The 21,651-nt window shown below is 43.5% G+C and overlaps 1 protein-coding gene across 3 annotated transcripts in view; it reads right to left on the bottom strand.

The window, feature by feature from the left end:
- Window positions 1–21,651, bottom strand: part of Ralgapa2 (Ral GTPase activating protein catalytic subunit alpha 2) — a 273,816-nt gene that overhangs the window by 17,146 nt on the left and 235,019 nt on the right. For all 3 annotated transcript variants that reach the window (XM_041670313.1, XM_041670314.1, XM_041670315.1), the window contains one exon: window positions 911–1,032. In XM_041670313.1, coding sequence (XP_041526247.1) covers window positions 911–1,032 — 122 coding nt within the window. The remainder of the gene's footprint in view (window positions 1–910; window positions 1,033–21,651) is intronic.

The following is a 21,651-nucleotide window of genomic DNA, read 5'->3' as shown; positions in this document are numbered from 1 at the left end:
ACGGGCTAGAAATCTATTAAGCGTCCTTATAGCTATGCTTAAGCAGGGAGGGTGAAAGAAGCCCTTGTTGAGAATTTCAACATGTGGAGACTAAATATCCCACCTACTCTCTGACAGGCAATTCATCTGTAACAACATGCAAAAATGCACAAGTAATAATTTTATTCTTTGACAAAAGTCCCATACCAAAATACCAACAATTTAATAATCATGCCAACAATTTAAGCGGCAGTACGTATTTTTTCAAACTGACAATATTATATAAAGATAGTACGTGTCTAAAAATGAGAAAATCCATGAAAAATTCTGCAGTTCCACTGGGCTACTAAATGAAAACCATTATAAGCCACTTTCTAAAGGCTCCACACCAGGTGCTGCTCTGGTCGGTGGCTTGTCCGCATGACACCAACCACTCCAGAGAGCAGCGTGCACGCGGCACTCTGTAATGATGGGCCTGGGGACACTGTCCTTCCATGTCTCCGGCATTAATCCCTGACCCTCCTATCTCAGCGGCATAATCCCCATTTAGCATTAGTAGCAACGGCTTCAACTGTGAGAACTCTTTTTTTGATAAGTACGCAGTGATTTGGGCATCGCTTTTAAACAACATATTCCCAGCTCAGCAAGAAACCCACACTCCTGAATGAACCGGAGCACATTATTGAGAAAAAGTTCATTAACCTTGCTAGATTCGAGGGTTAACAGGATAGCTGAAGAAAGGAACACAGCGAACAGCTCGGATACAAAACAAATTAAAATGAATGTCATCATTCCTTTTGAAATTCATTAGTTGATTCAGAGGGTGAATGTTCTTCTTAAATTTGCAAGCATTTATCTGTGAAAAACAGGTGTACATCTGCTACTCAAATGCATCTTAAGCGGGAGGGAGGAGAATAAAGTAGACACTCACCCGTTCCACTGAGAGAGTAGCTGGGAGAGGGAGAAAAGACTTGAGCTGCGAAATCCTCAAATGTCATGACTTCCCGGTGGTTCTGAATTATTGCTTCCAGATACAGAGCTCGCTCTTCGTAGCTGCAGTAATTGGTTAAGGAGACAAACGCACGTGCAAATGGCATGCGGAGTGACGGGCAATTTGTTCTAAATGCAGTTAGTTACTAGGCCTTCCCCATTTTGTGTGAAAACCTATCTTGGAAACTCTTTAGCTTTCTGCCAGAGTGTTAGATATTTGTCACACACAATAGTGAGACGCTAGTTTTAAGGCCTAGATTTCTTTTGGGCTTCAACTATATCCAACAGTAATATCACTAAAAAAAATACGTGCATCAAAAGTTACAGGATTATTTCAAAGCACTACATTATCTCTAAGGCTGACTTAAGAACAAGACAGGTGGGTGATTGTGACAATGCTGCGGTGGCAGGATGTGGCAGCCTTCGTCTTCACTCTCCAACTGGGCCAATGAGAATTCTCAGCCTAAAAACACAGGGAACTGATACTGTAAGAGCTGGCTACATCGTTCAACAAAAGTAAGAAAATGAATGTTATTAGAAAGAGAAGGCTAGGAACCATATTCTGCAAGGGCATCAGAGCCTCTGACCAGGGTAAGTGATGAGCATTAGAAAATAAGAATGGATGTGGAGGGTGTAGCAAATGCTGTACAATACAACTGCAAGAGAGAGAGAAAGAGAGAAAGAGAGAGAGAGAGAGAGAGAGAGAGAGAGAGAGAGAGAGAGAAACCATTGCCTTCTAATTAAAGCTGCAGCCTGGAACACACAACATTCAAATGTGTAATCAAAAACCAGTCACCAATAAAACTTACAAGCGTAACACGCCGAAGCAACTTTCCAGCTGTCTTAATAGGACCCCTGCGTGTGGCAGCCTTTCACAGGGCAGAAAGCAAATCTTCCCCTTTGTGTGAGCTTCTGTTTCCTCTGAAGGTGAATCATGCACTCTCAATAACAGGAAACGTCAGAACGATCTGACAGTGAATGGAGGCGCTGCACATGTAACTTTAGGAATTAACATTCGGGGAAGCTGGCATGATGTCTCATTTCCCCCTTCCTCATTATTGATGCAAAAGTTAAAGGATGTGTTTTGATTATTTTGAAAATTGTGCCATTTCTTCATGACCACAAAACCCAGGGAATGCAGATTCCTATTGGTTTGTTATCTAGGGCTGCAAAGAAAAAACATGATTCTCTATATATCAGTAACAATCCATGTATCTTAAAAGAATCTTTTCAAGTTGTCCACTTGGAAAATTTAGGCTGGGAACAATTACACATCTTGTTTTAAAACTAGGGACACTCTTCTATTTTCTTTTGGCAAGGTCACACTGATTTCTGGATGTAGGCTTGCTCTCCCCATTGCATTATATCTTCAGGGAATGGTGTCACACCGTGAGGGGATAAGAGTCATTCTGGAACAGTGCTGAATTACCTGGTAGCTATGTGTGACTACCAAAATTGAAATGTTCATTAACTGAAATGTAAAAGGAACAACTACACTTCTCTGCCCCACTCCATATATCTCAAGCATTCAATAATCACAAGAGCTGGGGGCTGCTAAGCCAAACAGCAGATACAGGATGTGTGAACAACTGTAGAAAGTAATATCAGGATCTGCTTCGTACTAGAAGTCCCCTTTAAGCTTGCTCTACACAACTCTTTTTTAAAAAATAAAGAAAATGTATTGGAAGTTTTCACAAGTGCCCCTCTGAAGATTTATGATTTTTTCTATGGACGGTCAAACAGCCTCAGGCCTGGGCAGCATGCTCCAGAGCTGGCTCCCAGGCCGTGGGTTGAACTCCTGGTGACTTGCCTTAATGAACAGGCTGCCAAACTTCCTCGGTGAGAGGCGCCTGCTCAGGCCCAATTCTAGAGGGATCCACTAATGCCATTCACGTCTCATTATGAGCATGCTCATTCTGCACAGCACTTGGCTGTCACCGCAGAGCGGCCCTCCGTGGATGGCCCCAGCGAGCCACTGGTCCCGGGAACAGCAGGACGTTAGGCCTGAGTGGCCGTCTGGCGAACAGGCCCTCTCACTCTAAGCTGGCACGTGCTGGCCCAGCAGGGGCTGAGCCAGGCGTGACAAATTACTCAAAGAGCTGAGCTAAACTTATGGCTGACAACCACCTGAGCCTTCAGACTGCTGTGGCCCACTGTCAATGTTCAATTCACGGCTCCCCCCTTTTCATTACAGGCTGCTTGTGGGCCTGGCTTAGAGCAGACATGCCCCTCTAAAGACCTGTCACACTCTGCCTACTATCATCCTCTGTTTCCTGAAAGGTCCCACTGTGTCCAACACATCCCCATACAGAGCTGGGAATAACAGTGAACAACACAGAAATGTGTGTTCCCTTTGCTAGATTCTCCACGGAAGACTTCTCTAGAAAGTAACCTTGTTCATCAAACTCACAATCAAACCTACAGGACTGCTGAACACAGATCCCAGGTGGCTGCCCATCATCTGCATCCTAGATGACACCATCCAGCTGTCAAGAGGCTGGTCCCTGTCATGACCGAGAGATCTGGGCTCTTAGGAGGAGGCCTAGCAATGCACTCACAGGGGGCAGGCATCACGTTTTGGGATTCTCCCGCTCTGTGAAGGTTTATGGTCTGACTCTTGTACCACAGAGCTACAGACACTAGAGAGAACCAAAAGGGCTTCAGAATTGAATACGGAAGGAGGAAATGATCCTTCACAGAAGGTTCCCGATCTTGCCATCCAGGCCTTAGACTGTCACGGTCACACACACTCTCCATCCCTCTCAGCAGTGTTAACTGGCTTTAAACTGGGTGTTGACATTTAGACAAACATCTATGGGGGTTGGGTAAGACTAAGAGACATCAAATGCAACTCACTTGGGTCCAAGCCAGAGCATGTTAAACATCATGACAAAGAGAAAGCAAATATGACCCCAGCTTGGACAATGCTTCAAACAGCTAAGAACACATGCATGTCCCAAATCATTTGTTTAGTAGTCTTAGCAAAAACACAGCCCTGGTTTATTTATTTGTGTATGGTGTATATATGCATACCTGTAGATGTGTACATGATTATGTGATGGTACATGCATGCATGAGAGTACATGATCCTATATGTGGAGAGCAGAGGTCTTGTGAAACATCCAAATTTCTTCTAACTTTCACTGCTCTCTGAGAAGATCATGAATTTCAGAATACATGGGTCAAGTTCAGGATCTCATGCAAGGTTGGGAGCTAAATTCCCAATGAGGACAAACCACCAAACTTAAATATTTGTGGGCTACAAAAACCAATCTTACACATGTTTAAGCTGACTCTACACACAGGACACGCTGACTGCAAGGAATACAGAAATCCACAATTCTCCCGCTTTAATCTTCCTCTTCCCTCACCCCCCCCCCACCTCTCCTTACTTGGGTTCTGTGATGGCTGACCGTTGACCACTTCAACCATCTGCCCTAGAGTTTGGAAAAGGCACTCTGCGGGCAAGTTTTTTCTTTATTTTTTTTTATTTTTTTTAATCCTTTGGAACCTGTGTTGTTCAGCCCTTCTCTATATTTTCCAAGTGTGGACATGATATTCAGACTGGCCTCGGGGGAAGGTTGCCTTGTGATATTGGGGTATGCGCCACATCAGTCACTTAATGTCCCTACCCTGAAGGTTCCCAACACTTGCAGCAACTTATTAGTGACACAAACAAGCCATCTTTGAAGCCACCAGCCTTCTGACTCTCCAGTGGCCATTTACAAAGGAAAGGAAGTCTTGTTTTAGAATGTCAGAGAGGTGTGACATGCTCCCCTGAAGAATCCTGTTCCAGTGCTGACAGTGTTCCAACTCTTAGTCTACCAGGGTCATCGCCATCTCATCACACAGCTAGCTCCCAGGCTAGCTTTCTGGGCTTGGTGAAAAGGAGCACCAAGTGAGGGCTTTCAGACTTCCCCTCTTACTAGTTTTGGAAGGCTGGAGCTCCAACTCAGCAGACCTATTCTCTTCTCAGAGACTCTGAGAAATTCCATTCTCCTTCCTTCAGATGCCAGGAGGATGTTTACACTCCTGCTTGTATGGCCATGTGAGCTCTTGTGTGTCTATCAGCAGAACACTTGTCACAGGATTTAGTTCCCACTGGAGAAGCCAGGAGAACCCTCATCTCAAGGCCTTAACTCACTAAAAGGTTCCTGTGATCCGAAACCACTCTGGGTTCAGCCTTACATCACAGCTGCTGCTTCTAAGTCCTCTACACATGTTTATTGGGTAGATAAATGACTGCCTAGGACCTATGCCCATTGCTTTGAGCTGTGATGCACTACATGCATTCTAGGCAAAGACCGTTTGTGGGGAGGTTATAGTTTTCAATGTTAAGTACAGTTCTGCACTAGAAAATAAAGTCAGTGGCATGAAACTTACAGATGTATGGACATCTGCCTACGACCCTGGTAAATAAAAAGTTTATTAAACAAGAACCAAAATATGAAGTAAAAAGGGGAAACCTGGTACATCTGGCCACAGTCACACAAAGGGTTACTACTCACCACCAAGCTTCAATGAGAGGCAAAAAGCAAACACAAGCACCTAGTGGGTGGAGGCACAAGCTTAGTGTCCAAAAAAAAAAAAAAAATAGAAAACCATGGAGAAATACAAATTATGCACTATAAAAAATCAATAAAAGGCAGGTCTTCGGCCATCAAGGTGCCAGATATCATTAATATCCAGCATTATAAACACAATAAGGTACTGTTTTATATATACCAGACTGGTAAAGAATAAAACACAAAACAATGCCAAACAGCAGCAAACACACAGGGCACAGAACTCTCAAAATCCATGGTGTGAGGCAACTGTCCTCATCTCTTGTGAAGGCACTCTGACATTACTAAGTACAGACAGTAAGAAACATGAGCCAAAATTTTGACTACGTAACATATGAATTCATGCTACGTGTGCTTGTCTAGGAAAGCTCACAGCATCCTGAGATGAAAAAGAGAAAGAATCTATTTCCAAATTCCCTAAGAAACACGGTCACATCGTGAACTAGTAAACGGCAGTGAATCTGGATGAACATGTTCATTAACATTAACAAGTGCATTAACATGACTGGAATGTGAAACAATGTTCATCCAAAAGCACAATGCTGAGCAGCATATGCTACACAATTCTATTATATAATCTTAAAGACGAGAGAAGTGAAGGGTTCTGCAAAGACCTTTGCACATATGCACAAAGCCACCACAAAGAGCAAGAACACCATGAACAGGAATTACCATCGTGGTGTGGAGGAAGCACATGCTGGGTCTTATGTGCACTGGTCAGTACAGATGGGGAGTCAGTACAGTGGCATCCATCATGGTGTGGAGGAGCACAAGTGGGTCTTATGTGCACCAGTCGTTAGAGATGAGAGTACATATGCTAGCATCTATCATGTGGTGTGGAGGAAGCAGTGCTGGGTCTTTATACTCACTGGTCTTTATATAGATGGGGAGTCAGTGCAGTGGCACGGTTTAGTATTCGATTGACCTACAGAAATAGTATGTATTTTCTAGCATCCATAAATATTTCAAAATAAAAGTGAGCAGCCTGGTGGAAACGGAAGGCAGTATCTATCTTTCTTTATGCACTGAAGGAGGGAGCAGGATTTTTTTTTTAATGCTAGGAGTTGTTGTAAAAGGCACACATTTAGGTGTTAGTGGGGACAGTGACTTAAAGAAAGCAGAAAGAGATGTGCTGTGTTTAGAGCTCTGGTTCCAGGAGCAGAACAGCATGGCTCTGTTCTCTGTTCAGAGCTCAGCACTCCGAAAGTCATGGGTGATGCTGGCAGATGGGAATCAAAGAGCTCAGGTCAAGGATGAACAAGAATGCCACCCACAAAGTGAGGGTCCTGCTCCAGTAATAAACCCTCTAAAAAACTATGTCTGTCCACGCTACTATATGCACCAAGAATGGCAAAAAGGGTTGAATCTGGAGTTGGTAAAAATATTACCTGTGCACATACATGGCCTGAATGTAAAATTTCAACAGATAATCTGCTTAGAAAACCTTATCTAAAACAACGACCATTTTTAAAACCCAAATCTACCTTCATCCAACTATTTATTCAAGTAATGTGTACTGGGGCAGGGCGCAGGGTCAGCCCAGTGGTGGAGTGCTTGCTTAGTATGAAAGAGGTTCTCAAAATCCATCCCCTGAACAGATTTAGTATAAAGGAGGCTCTCAATATCCATCCCCTCAACAGATTTAGAATTTCACTGAGTACCCAAACTGGGCTTCTAGAACCAGGGCATGAGACCCAGATGCCCTACTCTCACCAGACGGCACACTGTTTGAAAGACACATTCGTAGAATAAGGCAAGCTGTCCTTACTGTAGTGTCAGGGGTGCAAGGGCAGCAGAACAGGTCAGGAATGTCTCTGAAGAGGTGGCAGGAAACAGCTACCCAAGTACAGGGCAGGTGACTGGAATCCAGAGTGGGAAGAGAATGGCAGAAAGTCTGGGGACGATGGAACGACCCTGGGTCTGAATGGGTTCAGGGATGAGGACAAAGTGGCCTCATTTCAGTACTTAGTGGCCCTAGGGAGAAGTGCACAAGTAAGGAAAATCTATGCATCTCTATGTTCAACCAATGGGCTGTACAAAAGGCTCAAAAATCACTTATTCTCTGCACACCTCAGAAAGGATATATAGGGGCATGTGGCATACATACATTTGAGCAAAGATGAGAAAAACAGAAAAGGTGGGAGGAGTTGGGGACAGAACAGCCTGATAGGGGCCAAGGGCATCACAGTTGGGATCAGAGGCCTTGACCTGATCCTTGACACTTCTGGGTACCTGCCAGGTGGGTTCAGGTGGCCATGCCTCACTCTAAATAAATGGATGAAATTCCACAATGAGCAGAATGGGAGTAGATGCAGTTGTGTTCTAAAGCCACATATCCTTTCCATGCAGAGTCTGTTTGTCTTTCAGTAGAATGCAAATTTCAATGCTAGGACTATTTAAGATTGCAAATACATGAATCATTCAATGTAAATGTCACAGCCTGGTGACATGAAGAGGAGCCCCGACTGAATAATGCAATCGCATGAAGTGGATACTCTGGAAGAGGAAATGAAACACATGGAGGTATAAGATATTAGATTAGGTCTCCAGTTCTAATGATACACTCCTGGAGGGGGGTAGTCCGCTACACCCATGTAAGAAGAAAACACCCATATAACTCAGTTTAAGAGTAATTCTGAGGAAATGATAAGAACAAATGGAAATGGAGGGAAAGCAGATTTTCCTTGGGCTATTAAATTAGACTTTTGGAGGAGGTCTGCTCTCATATCCCCAGGCCATCAGCAAAGGAACTGAGAGCTTCCTCTCAGGATCTGAGACACTCCAAGGGTGCTGTGGCTTTGGTTCACATTTCCATTAGACGTGATCAGTCCTGCTCTTCCCTGGGGACTGGCTGGAGTGGAACACATCTTTAATCACAGCCTTTTAACCATATCTGTCTTCTGTCCTTCTCCAGGAGTACCTTTCCTCCCATAAGTGAGAAAATGCCCCCTGACACCATCAATCAGAGCCTCACAGTAGCAAAAACATAACTGACAAGAAAATTAGTCATTCAGCGAATTTCCGGTCTCGAGAAAGTGCTGTCAGATTGGGTGAGAAACGACTCAATAGGCTACTTGGCTGATGAAACCCACTGGAGAAGGGCAGGATCAGTAGGAACGATTGACACCTGATAGTTCTGGGTGTTGGTGCCAATGGCTGATGTCTGTCATTATCACTTGGATGGTTTCTCCTTCATAGGTTTCACTCATCCCAAAGATCTACAGTGGAAACTAAAAATGTACTTTCTACCTTAATCACAGCAATGACCTTTTGTCGGCATTTCGTATCCATGAACTGTTTGTTGACTAAGTGGAAGACAATTAGAAATGTATAAGCATCTGGAAATGCCTTGAGTCCTGTTTGTGGCAGAGCATAAAAAGGAAGACGATGAAACAGGAATACATGTGGACTTTTAGCCCTACCATCAGCCTGTATAAGGAAAAATTACTAAATAAAATACACTCTAAGTATTAGCCAGTAAAATATAATTTAACCGAATTATTTAATAATTACAAGTACTGTGATCTTGAGGCCTAAAAGCCATTTCCATTTAGCCTACAAATTAGTTTATATCTAGCTTAAGTCTAAGAATAAAATGAACACTAGTGGCACTTGTCTGGAGCACACATGAGGCTGAGGCAAGAGGATTAAAATTCAAGACCAGCCTGGGCCATAGAGAGAATTTGAGCTGCTGCCTATCAATGGCCCTTAGACACTACAGAAATCATTATCATGATCCCAAGTTCTCCACAGACTTTATTGATTTTTCATTTCTGAAAGCAACTTTAGGGAAACGGTTGCTTTTGGAGGATGTTTACAAAATTTGAGCTTTAGGGCTGGAGAGATGACTCAGAGGTTAAGGGCATTGACTGTTCTTTAAAAGGTCCTGAGTTCAATTCCCAGCAACCACACGGTGGCTCATAACCGTCCATAATGAGATCTGGTACCCTCTTCTGGCCTGCAGGTACACGCAGGCAGAATACTGTATACATAATAAATAAATAAATCTTTAAAAAAAAAGCTGGGCAGTGGTGGCACATGCCTTTAATCTCATATTAAATCTTGGGAGGCAGAGGCAGGCGGATCTCTGTGAGTTTGAGGCCAGCCTGGTCTACAAGAGCTCATTCTAGGAACTAGCTACAGAGCTCCAAAGCTACAGAGAAACCATGACTCAAACAACCAAAAACAAAAACAAACAAAAAACACCAAAACCAAAATTTGAGCTTTAGTTAAAGTTTTTCTTCCTTCTATGCATTTAAAAATAATAAAGGTGGGAGCTGGAGAGATGACTCAGTGGTTAGTGACTGGCTGCTCTTCCAGGGAGCCTGGGTTTGATTCCCAGTACTTACATGGTGGCTCACGACTATCTATAACTCCGGTTCCAGGGGATCCAATATCCTCTTCTTACCTCTGTAGGCATCAGGCACACATGTGGTACACAGACATGTATGTCTGCAGACAAAACACCCATACACATAAACAACAACAACAACAGTAAAGTTAGGTGTATTTGGATGGACAAAATGATTTTTCTGTATTTTTATAAAATAATTCTAATGGATGAGTTTTCTGGGATAATATTCATGTTAATACCGAATTAATTATCAGATGATAAGAATAATCTCCAAGAAAACTTAGGTGTTTACCAAATAATAGTAACCTAAAAGATGAGGTGATACACCTATGAAGGTCGCCAAGTGACCTTCAGCACATTCAGACAGTGCAGGGTGGTGTGCGCAGGGGTGTCATAACACCTGACAGATAAATGGAGTTGCTGACCTGTCCCTGAAACCGAAACACACTACAGAGTTACCAGAACAAGACAGCAACACTGCAGTTGAGGAACCCAGCTGGAAATCTGGGGGAATTCTAACATCACAGAGGTCCTCAGTATCTCAAACAGCAAAACAGCCACCACATGCTGTTAAAGGAACTGATGCTATCCAAAGCATAACATGTGGAAAATGTCCGCTATGGCAGGAGCCACAGTGGGCAAAGAGAACTGAACACCATGGCAGAGTACAGAGTACATCTTCATTGGCAGTCCTAGGGCCAGCTACTCTGCTGTGGGCATGCCTGGCTTGATAGCAAAGATCTGCTCTGGGCAAGGCCAAAATGGCAGAGGAGAGTGGGGAGGCATCTCATTGTGTTGGAAAAGCTCTTTTTTTTACACCTTTGACATTTGACATAAGGTGTGTGTATGGTGGAGGGTCAGGGGAGGATAACCAGAAAATGTAAGTGAGCTACTCAAATATTTTGATGGGAATTTTGAAGCAGACGGGTGACTGAGGATGAAAGCCAGAGTCTTGCACAATCCAGGCAAAGGTACTACTACCACTAACGCACACCACAGTTTCTGCGGTAGAAAATGAGATGTTCTGCTCTTGAGCTTGGTCACAAAAATACCCAGGGGCTGCTGGAATGGTGTTGGTTTCACAACAGACTCAATGGTGCTATGCCACACTGTCTGCTGATCTTGCTGGAGGCTGTGCAGGGAGTTCATTTAAACACAGTGAGACCCGAAGAACGAATACTGTGAGTGGAGTGAATGCTCTGGTGCCTCTGGAGGAGACACCCCAAGTGTTTCCTAACTCCCAGGTGAAGTTCCCTGCCCTGAAGACTTTGTAAGGTGGCTGCGCATCCCTGTTACACTTGTTTGGTGCTGAAGAAGGGACATCCTCTCCCTTGATACTAAAGGAATTCTAGAAACAAAGAACAAGGCAGAGTCTGGCACAGAGCTCAGGTGCAGTTGATGGAGTATTCTGGAGACAATGGGTAGTGAACAGGATTCTTCCTGCTCTTTATTGTCTTCTTCCTTTTCCATCTTTTGTACAGAGGATGGAACCAAGGGACCCTGTGTATGAGGGTCACACCCTTCTCTGAAGGGAAATACATTTTCAGGATGCACTGTGGTAACCCATTCCAATGGGGAAAAGATCTGCTTTCACAGTCCTTCAATTTAAGCCACGCTATAGTCTGAGCACAAGAGGCCTTGGTAGGGGCACCTCAGCTGGTGTTGCACTAGTACCAGCTGGAATGGTCTAGTGCTTTTCCTGCCTGAGTGTGTTAGATGGGCTCTGTCTCATTTAATCCCAACTGAACCACCCCTTTCTGTAGCCTGTATTCTCAGGATCTTTTCACAGAGGAGACTGAAGGCCAAAAGTGGGGTGTTTTGTTCCAGACCTCTCAGATGCAACCAGCAGCTTGCCTTTCTAGTTCAGTTCTCAGTCATGGCCTGCCTCTTGAGCTCAGAGGCTCCTTAACAAGAAAAGACCCGTGACAGACATCACTGCTGACAGAAGGCCAGGTCCACACAGCCATGTGCAAGATGGAGCTATGGATAGATGTCCTTTTCTCACCTCTCCCATTCTGAGGAGAAACAAATGCAAAGTAAAACACTAACCGTGCTTCAGTGTTAGAGCAGGCACAGCACACCGGCATGTGGCTCTCTTTGCAGGGTGGGGACTTCTGCAGCAGAGCAGTATGCTAGACCTTCCATGGCACAGAGTCATACAAACTTCCTCTCACTCACTCTCTTCTTCCTTAGAGCCCTCGTCCAAGTCAGTCATCTTGCTGGACCCTAGGCCTGGCATCCGCATCCTGCATGCCAACCACAGGTTGTCAGATACAAGAAAGCAATTTTCTGAGCGAACTCTAAGCAGACCTGGTCTAAGATGGGCTATAATTGGAAGACCATGTCATGAGGTACAGAGGCTTGGATCACACAACCGTGCAGCAACTCCGCCTTAGTTCAGTAGTGGTTTCTGAGCGCCTAAACATTTTAACTTTTCCTAAGTAATCCAGAGGGGAATACAGGAATGAGATTGTCCAACTGGAACAAAAGTCAAAAAGAAATTCTCTCTTGATGCCATATACTTTAAGAAAGACATGTTAGACAAAAAAATGACCGGTGATTACATCTTGGGTTTCTTTGTCATTATGTTCTAGGTTTAGTGTCCTTAGCACTTGGATGAAAATTTTTTGTTTTCACATTTTTTATGTCAAATTCTCTGTCCAAAGTCCTATCCATCCTGACAAAAATATACTCTTAAAAACAATAGAAACAGCCCTGGACTCTGCTGAAGTCCAAATTCTCACTGTTCTCTGGGACTTTCCACTTAGGCCTCATAGAGTCATTCGATCTCATCTTCGTGACTAAAAATGTGACTGCAATATTATTACTTTAAATTATAATCAAATCATTCTCTTGCAGATTAAGATACTTACTCTTAGAAAAATAGCCAAATTGAATTAGATGTGTCTTTTCTTGATAGATCAAAAGCGGCTCCATTAAATCAGCAGTTTTCTATTAATGGCATGAGACATGGCCTAGATGAGCAAATACCCTTTGGAGTCATTCTGTACTCATTCCCTACAGTTCACATAGAAAGTAGGATTGTATACCAAGTCCCCTGGCCATGCGCCCACCCTGGCTGCTCATCCCAGGCACATAGTCTCCCTCCTTATTTGTTTAGTCTCCAAGTTACTGCGCCTGTGCACCACACATCCACCCACCTGATATTTACTGAGTGCTTCCTGTAGATCCGTATTCTTCCTGAGATGTGAGGAAAGCATTCCCGTGTTCCTTAGCCCTCTTCTTAGTCTTGACTCTTATAATCCCCAACTAGCACAACAAGGGTTATAGGATTTTGGAGCATTCTAAAACATATTGTGGTGAGATTACCTTATAATTATTCTGTTCAGGGTAATATCTATCACAGAATAAATAAGAGACACATTATTTATAAAGTAAGAAGTGTTGGCTCAATGTTCTCCCATCTGTGAAGCCCTTCTGTAGTCATGAACTTATTGGACACTTCTGAAAACCTCGAACTACAGAAAAGAAAGGAGTAGAATCCAAACAGTCCTGAGCTCACCCCACAAATAATGATCGGAGCCCAAACTTGAGCCTAGGCAAACTCAGTGGACAGATGCTGGCTGGATGGTTGGCTCTACGGCCACTGGGCAAGCAGATTGCTCCAAGGGACTCTCCAAAGCTGGCCTAGTCTTTCTATTGTGCTTTCTCAGTTTCATCTTTCAGGTTTCTTCTAGCTGGAAAATTTGCAATGCGGAAAGGTGAGTTAATTCTCCAACTATAATGTTTGGTACTGACAGGGGGAGAGACTAAGCAACTCTACCCCTTCCCTCCTCTAGAGCCAAAGTAGCACAAAGTAAATTGGCAATTTTTACAGCATATCTAGCATAAATGATGACTTCCTAGCTGAATTATTATCTGCATGATTGTCAAGAGAAGCCAGCATTTACAGTAATAAACTATATTAATTCAATGCTTTCCTTCATGCATCAAGGTTTAGGAAATTTAATGTGCTCATTAAAGATAAAGTTAGCTTGCTTATTTCTGGTCACATTTTGAAGAAAACTAGAAGAGAATGCTACAGTTTTACTAATTGATTATTTTGGTGGAGATCTTCAGTGAAAATCATTTAGAACTCTCAGATATGGGTCATTAAGTCTCACCACCTACAGCACCGAAGAACAGAGCTTTCCCTTGCGAGATCCACTTGGCTTCTGAGCCACAATGTAGTGCTGAACACTATTAGGAACGAACTGGCATCCTACAGCTGCTATCTTCTGGGGTAACAGGGCTATGGCAAATGATTATTTTTAATCAGGCATCACTTGGTGTTATTAAAACACAGTGAGGAGGGTACAATCATTGTGCAATGCCTCTGAGCAAATGTACTGAAAATTCAGGGTAAGAGTCCACACTCCACTGTAAAGAGTAAAGTCAAAACCAGATTCCAGACACAGGCATACACCTGTGTCTAAGCACAGGATCATGCCAACAGAGCACTGCCGGCTCACTAGGTCAGGCTTTAAGACCCCTTCACCCTGTACTCTTTACAATCAGCACACAGTTGGGTACAGTAGGAGGCAGGACCTAGAGGAGGGCTGAGGAGCAGCAGTGGATGTTGAACTGTGTGGTATTCCAGTTTAATTGGCAGAACTGAATAGGAAAATAACTGGCAAGAGAAAAACAAATGTGTGCTGGGAGTCCCAGCACAACACTGTAGAGGATAAGAGGCCAGGCTTGGGTCCAGGTGTCCATCAGTCCCTGACTGTCTGGTTTGACGGCCAGGCCTTGGACACAGAATCCTGGGCCCTAAACAAGGAAGACTTGGAAGATCTTCCCTTGATGGCAAGAGTCACATCCACCCTTGCCTCAGGCCCCAGCACTTCTAACAGGTAAGGAATGACTGCAGGGCCAATGTCCTGTCAACTAAAAGCAGAGCACAAGAGCAGGAGGTAAGACTCATTTTTAGCTGTGGAAGCCCGAGTCCCGCCTCTGGCAGACTCTAAACTGATCAAGCATGTCGATGACTTACTTGTTAGACTAATGTTTCTAACTGTCCTCACCCACCTCTGACGAAACTTAGAAATGTTACTTTGGAAATCCCCTTTGTATTCTTCACTGCCCTCCAGACTTCCCCATAGCTATGCTGACAGCAGGGACGGGTTCTCACTGTTTTCCCAAAACATCCCATATGCAGGTCACTGGGGATACGAAGTCCACAACACATGCTATGTGAACCCCAAGGGTCAAAGAGACCATGTGAATGGTTCCTCACTCAAGGATGATTAGACTTGGGTTCATGGAGAACATAAAAGACATGTTACTCATGGTATCTACTTCCTCCCAGTCTGTAGCTGATACAGGTTGTCTTGCTGTAGACAAACAGGCTGAGTACTAAGAGAAGGCTACAACATTTGGTGTGGTTGGGGGATGTGTGGAGCAGGGTTCTGAGACTCAATGGACTCTACATATGCAGGAGAAACGTGGTAGAGTAGGTTGGAGGGAAGGACTGGGGAGATAATCTAAAAAGCCATACTTAAAGAAAGGGGGAACACAGGCTACCTTGGGAAGCCCAGGACCCGGGTTTGCAGATATTCGGGAGGCTTATAGGTTAGACTGGGAAACACAGGTGAAACAGGAAGAAAAATCTGGTAGCTAGGCACTGAGCTGAAGAGCAAGGGAACAGAATATAGTGTAGGGATCTGCACAGAAAGCCCTAGAAACAGTTTAGTAGCTGCTTCCTGGTGGAGGACAGGATCTTAGCAAAGAAGGGACAATTTCAACAAATAGGAAGAGAAGAGACAATGAAAACTTAATCATGTGCCTCACTCCATAATTTAAGTAATTTTACATGTGAGTTATTATAAAGTTATTCTTGAGAGAGAAGGTCTAAAAAATTTGTGTGGTGACTATAGGTAAGAATGATAGGCGTTTCAAAATTGCCTGAAGAGCTGATTTAAAAAAAAAAAATGCTCTCACAAGGAACCAGCAGCACAAATAGTGATGGATATGTTAACTACTTTAACTTTACATTAACCCCACACAAGGTTATGATTTGTCAGTTAAAAAGAAAATTAAAAACAGGAAGGATTACAAACCTTAGGCTAGTCTGGGCTACAGGACAATATTAAAAAATAAATAAACGAATAAGTAAAATACACATTAGTTTCTGTGTGAGATACTTGAAATAATGGCCTGGAATCGTGTCAGGTACAGTAGAAAGAGAGAACACTAACCTCTGAATACAATGGAACTTTCTAGAGCATGTCTGTGTTTTGGGTGTTTTCTCTCTTTGAAATTCACATAAAAGCTGTGTAGTTAATAAGCTATATCTGCTAATTTTTCTTGCACAGACTTAATAGGAGCGATAAATGGGCTGTCTTTTAATTTGTGATTATTAATACAAGGTCATTGAAATCATTCTTTATTTCCCTCTCTCTCCCCTTTTCTGTGCTGCTGAATAATGAATCCAGGGCTTCTGTATGCTAAGGAAATGTACACCTTTATTTTTATTATGTGTTTTTAAGGTGGTGAGAGAACTCATAAGGGCTGTGAAAAGAAACACCTTTGAGTAAGAGGATTCAGAGCTTCTCCCTGTCAAAATCCAGCAGAACAAGCAACTTTCTGTGATGATGGAACCACTATAGAACATAATACCCAGGTCAATTTTCTGCAGAGATGAGTCTCCAAATGTGATTGTCTCATTGTACCTGTTGATCTGCTATGAGTGACTACCAGTTTTGATGATTATAATTAGCTGGTTGGTGCCATAAGCCAGGTGATCACCATGGATGAAGTAACTGGTGAAAAGGTCAAAAGTTAGCAATCACCACAACCATGAGCTTTATGACAATGGTCATCTTTCTTCAGCAGAGCTTGGCCCATCTACATAAAAAAGATGATTTTTTTTTTTTTCCGAGACAGGGTTTCTCCGTAGCTTTTGGTTCCTGTCCTGGAACTACCTCTTGTAGACCAGACTGGCCTCGAACTCACAGAGATCCGCCTGCCACTGCCTCCCAAGTGCTGGGATTAAAGGCATGCGCCACCACCGCCAGGCAAAAAAGATGATTTTTTAATAATGATTTTCTATACAAATAGCACCAATAAGCTGACTTATGAAGTTGAAATATTTTTAGATGGGCGTAACTGTAAATATTCACATATGCAGCATATTCAGAGCAAGGTCTTGTTAATTTATTTCAACTTTAATGTACTCTCTCCCAAGTCTATTCAGTGATGCGTTCATGGAAGATGTAAAATGAAATCATCTGCTAAATGCTTGGATGTTATTTGGGAATGAAGGCAACAGTCACAGGGACCTTAGACCTGAGGCTCTCTCTGTTCACTGTGTAATAGGCAAGTGATAAAACATCTTGAAAATGCAGTGAGTGCTCACAGAATCTAGGCCAAATAGAAAGGACGTGTTCCTGTGTGTGTGTGTGTGTGTGTGTGTGTGTGCGCGCGCGCACACACACACACAGGCGCACATGCTTGCCCTGGCTTGAACTCAAGGGACAAGGAAAAGGTTAAGCTTATGGGCAGCACTTTTGAAAACTTCATCCCCAAATCCCAGAAATATTAAAGACTTAAATGGGGGAATGATACTAGGTTAAAGAGAAAACTGTTGGGTTTTGATGTCCAAAATTTAACTTAGTATCAGAGAGTCATGGGTTACTTTGAAAAGCCTAGTGGGCCCCAGGATCTTTCCCTCAGCATTTGTCTATGGCCACAGCTCCTCTGGCTGGCATTTCTCCTTTGTCTTCTAAGCCCAGGCTAAGAAGATACTCACCATGAAACAAAATAGCCTCCTTTTAAACACTGCTTGTAGACCCTTCAAATAAAGCCCTACCAGACCTAGAAGGCTACTGAAGCCCTTGGGACTCCCATGTTTTCTGAAACAATCCCAGCAATACATATCAACACCTACAGCAATACAAGGCAGGAGGACAAAGCTTTCCTGGCTATAGTGACACTGATCTGTGCCTCTTCCCATGCCATCCTCAATGTAAAGGAAACTAATGGTGGCTGATAAGAGTACTTAGGTGCCCCTAGCAATAACTGTAAAGAGGTAGTGTCCTTGCCCTGCAGCTGCCTGTCCCTGGCAGGCATGTGTACATGAAGGCATCGGAATGGCTGAGGGAAGCCTGGTTGTGGCAGGAGTACAGAAGTCTTGTGTGCCCCAGGGAGGCAAACGCAGGGTTGCTTTGGAGGTTTCAGTGTGTTCCTACTTTTTGTTAGGCTGAAGGCAGGAATGAAATCCAAATAGAAACAGGAAAAAAGTCCTGGCCTTATGAGGCAACAGGGCTCTTGGAAGGGAGAGGGTCAGACTCAGGTGGGGTATATGTGGGTGGGGAGCAGCTTGCCACTATTAACTGCCCAACACAACCTGCTGAATACACTCATGGGCCATACCTGGTCCAACCTAGACCAGGTATGCTCCTAGAGTTCAGAGGCTGCTGGCAGGACCTTCGTTAGTTGCCCATTCTCTCAAAGTTTGCAGGTGCTTCTAAAATGGGTACATAAACACACTGCTTCATCGATTTTTGGTATGGATTTCTTAATGTTAGCTGAATAAATGCTGGTTATTGCTAATTTAAATAGAAATATGATTTCTGCAAATGGGGAGATTAAGTAAATGAGGGATAACAAGTGACCCCGAGGGTAAAATGGGACACACAGGACTCTATACATTCCATCTGGCAGCAAATGCAGGCCAAGGCAGAGCCCCTGTCCAGACCAGTCCTGCATGTTGCCACCCAGGCCAAGCCTTTCTGTCCTGTCCCTCCTTCCTAGCATGTGGGTCTCCAAACCTTGCAGAAGGAGTTGAGGGATGGTTCCTTTTACTCATTCATTGTCTCCCTAGTGCTCTGCTCTGACTTGGAAGTTTACGCGAATGAATCCCTAAGGAGGCAGGCCACAATGCAGAGCTCAGGGGTCTCTTGGATGGCCGATGATCAGAATCTGAGGGGCCTACTAACCTGGGTGGTAAAATATACAGGCTTACTTTCATTATACTCTCTGAAATGAGACATTTCTTTCCATTATAAATACAGACATCAAAACCATAGTGACAATACTTGTGACTGTCACCATGGAAATCATAGGTCCTTTAACATCCCCTAATTCAAAACACTATTTTTTACTAAAGTCTAAAAATTACAGGAACAGTGCACAACTCCAGTGGTTGTTATACACAGTTAACCATGTGTGGGTGTGTCTGATTCTAAAGAGCATCCCACAAACACAAAAATATAAGCTGTTGAGTCCATTTTGCTGTTTATGTGTATATGGTTTCAGGGCTGAACACTCTGTATTGAACAACCAATAAAGGAGCTCATCCTAAAAGAGGCTAATTCTTCTTTTCCTAGCCATCAGTAGTTGCCTATAGTTATGCATACACAAATATGTCTGTCTGTCTGTCTATCTATCTATCTATCTATCTATGACAATAATAATCAAGGAAAAAGAGGCTACCAGTTTAAGAGGGGGTGGTATGGGAGGGACTGGAGGAAGGGTACTTGAGAGGGACTGGAGGTAGGAAAGGGAAGGGGTAAAGTGATATAATTCTATTTTAATTAAAAATATATTTTCAAAATAAAAATATTCCACTATAACTAATTTCATTTTTAAAACTATGTGCTTACATTTTAAACTATGTGCTTACATTTTAAGCTATGTACATTTAAACTATGTGCTTCTGCACTTACATTTTCAGAAGGGCAGAAGAAGGTCCACAGCACAAAGTGCGCTGACAGACTTCATTCTTTTAGGTATCCCCAGGAGTGGTTAAGAATGCCAGGGCCACCAGTGACCGTAACACTGTAGACTGGGGTTGGGAGTGCCCACTGGTCACTGGACACATAGCCTAACTGTGCAATTCTCCTGCCTCCTTTTCCTCATGCTGCAGCACCGACTCCAGCCATATTTGACTGATGAAGAAACAGCCCTGGAGAGGCTGGACATAGCCTGATGTTCACTGTGGAGAACAGGATTTTGAGCCAGGTCAAAGTAGAGTTGCCTATTAAGACCTGAGTCTCAGTAATAACGAGAGCGAGAGCGAGAGCGAGAGCGAGAGAGAGAGAGAGAAATGTAATTTCAAGATAGGAAAATAATCTGTAAAATTTTCAGCAACTAAATTTACACACATTTACTTTGTTTTTACAGAGCACTCAATGCAAAATGGGACTTGGGACAGGACTCCTTCAGGACAAGAAAAAACCCTGCAGGAAACTGGTTCCTTTTCTCCCTCAGAGCTGTCCCTCCTAAGCAGCCTTCACCAGGGTGTGAGGGAAGGGAGTCAGACCAGTGAAATAAGCAATCCTGTATCTTTTTGTAGCTAGATACCCTGTGAGAGGCTGGAGAGCCAGCTGGAAGCGTTTTCCTCATTTCTCTTCTCAGTGACAGATTCTGACCCGGGGCTGGGCAGGGGAAGCTGATGGGAGGAACCAATGGAAAAGCGACAGTCTGTAGTAGTAGGAGTCCCCTGAACCAAAGGCTGCATGCACGGCTTCAAAGCAACACAAAACAGGTAATTTAATTTCATAAAGGGATCTTTCTGCCGTTTGTTTCTTCCTCTCAGCCCATTGAAATGTACACACCACTAGGACAAAGTCCAGGGCTCTCTGCAGCTGCAATTTCACTTCTGCACATATTTAATGTGTTGCTGGGGATGAAACATTTCATGGTTCCTGTGCTCAGCAAATGAAACAAATCGATGTGTTATGAGAGCCTTTTTTTTGCCGTGCTGTTTGGAGGAAGTGCTCTTTACTCTTAACTAACAGGAGCTTAACGAACCATTTCACATTCTAAAGCCCTTGGAAAGGTCATAATGCCTGTTTCTTAATTAATTTTTTTAAAAAGTTGAATAACGCCAATTTCCTTTTATGTATTTACATGGGTAGTGGTATTTTTAAAAATGCTAAGACTAAATGATGCCACAGAGCAAGACATCTTTTTGTTTGTTAAATATAGATGCCTGTAGCTCTTTATAAAGCAAGATAGAGGAAGAGAAATGACCTGGCTCTAGATTTTATTAAGTATAATCAAGGAACCAGGGAATTTGGGTTGCCATGGAAGTCAGGCCTAAATAAAGTTTATCGCACTGTGCCGACTTAACATTGTGCTTTGAAACGCAGTAACAAAGCCGATGCGCCTTAAGAAACACAGGTCACTCAGCAGTTAGGTTCCTTTGCTTGAACTGCTTTAACATTTTTATGCTTAGTCTTCCCAGCCTATACTAAAAAGGCCTAGGCTTTGTGGGATAACAGACACAGGTACTCAAGGCTCGCCTCTGCTTCATTCTTGGGCCTGGCCCCCTTTTTTTTTTTTTGTCCTAATTGCAGCAGACAGCATTTCAGCTTTGTCAGCCCTACCTGCTCTGAATAGGAGCACTTTTGCTCTCCCTTGTCAAAGACCAGGGAAGAAAGCGCGCTCTCTGGTTGGCAGCAGTCTTGGATCCTCGCCCCCGGCCATACTGTGCAATCACGCTGTTTATCCCACTGTAACAATCAGACAGCGAGAGCTGAGCACCTGGTACTCCCGGCCCCGGCCTTCCTTGGCAGCTGACGGGCAACCTCGCTGCCAGGTGGTCGCGCTTCAATTACATTAGCTAGCCATTCTAGGGTTAACGAGGACCCACTTTCCTCAGAATGCCCCGAGAAAATCAGTTATTCATAAAAGACAGTATGCCTTTTGTTGATCGCTGAACAATGTTGCTGAATATCCATTAAATTAAATTCTCCTTATTGGACTGAATAATGCAATAGCGATAGCCCCAGCTAGAAGTTTGCATGTTTATTTACC

The sequence above is a fragment of the Microtus oregoni genome, unplaced genomic scaffold (assembly GCF_018167655.1).
Source record: "Microtus oregoni isolate MIOR12 unplaced genomic scaffold, Mior012 000020F_ref0000438, whole genome shotgun sequence".
Lineage (NCBI taxonomy): Eukaryota > Metazoa > Chordata > Mammalia > Rodentia > Cricetidae > Microtus > Microtus oregoni.
This window is presented reverse-complemented; position numbering and strand designations above follow the sequence as displayed.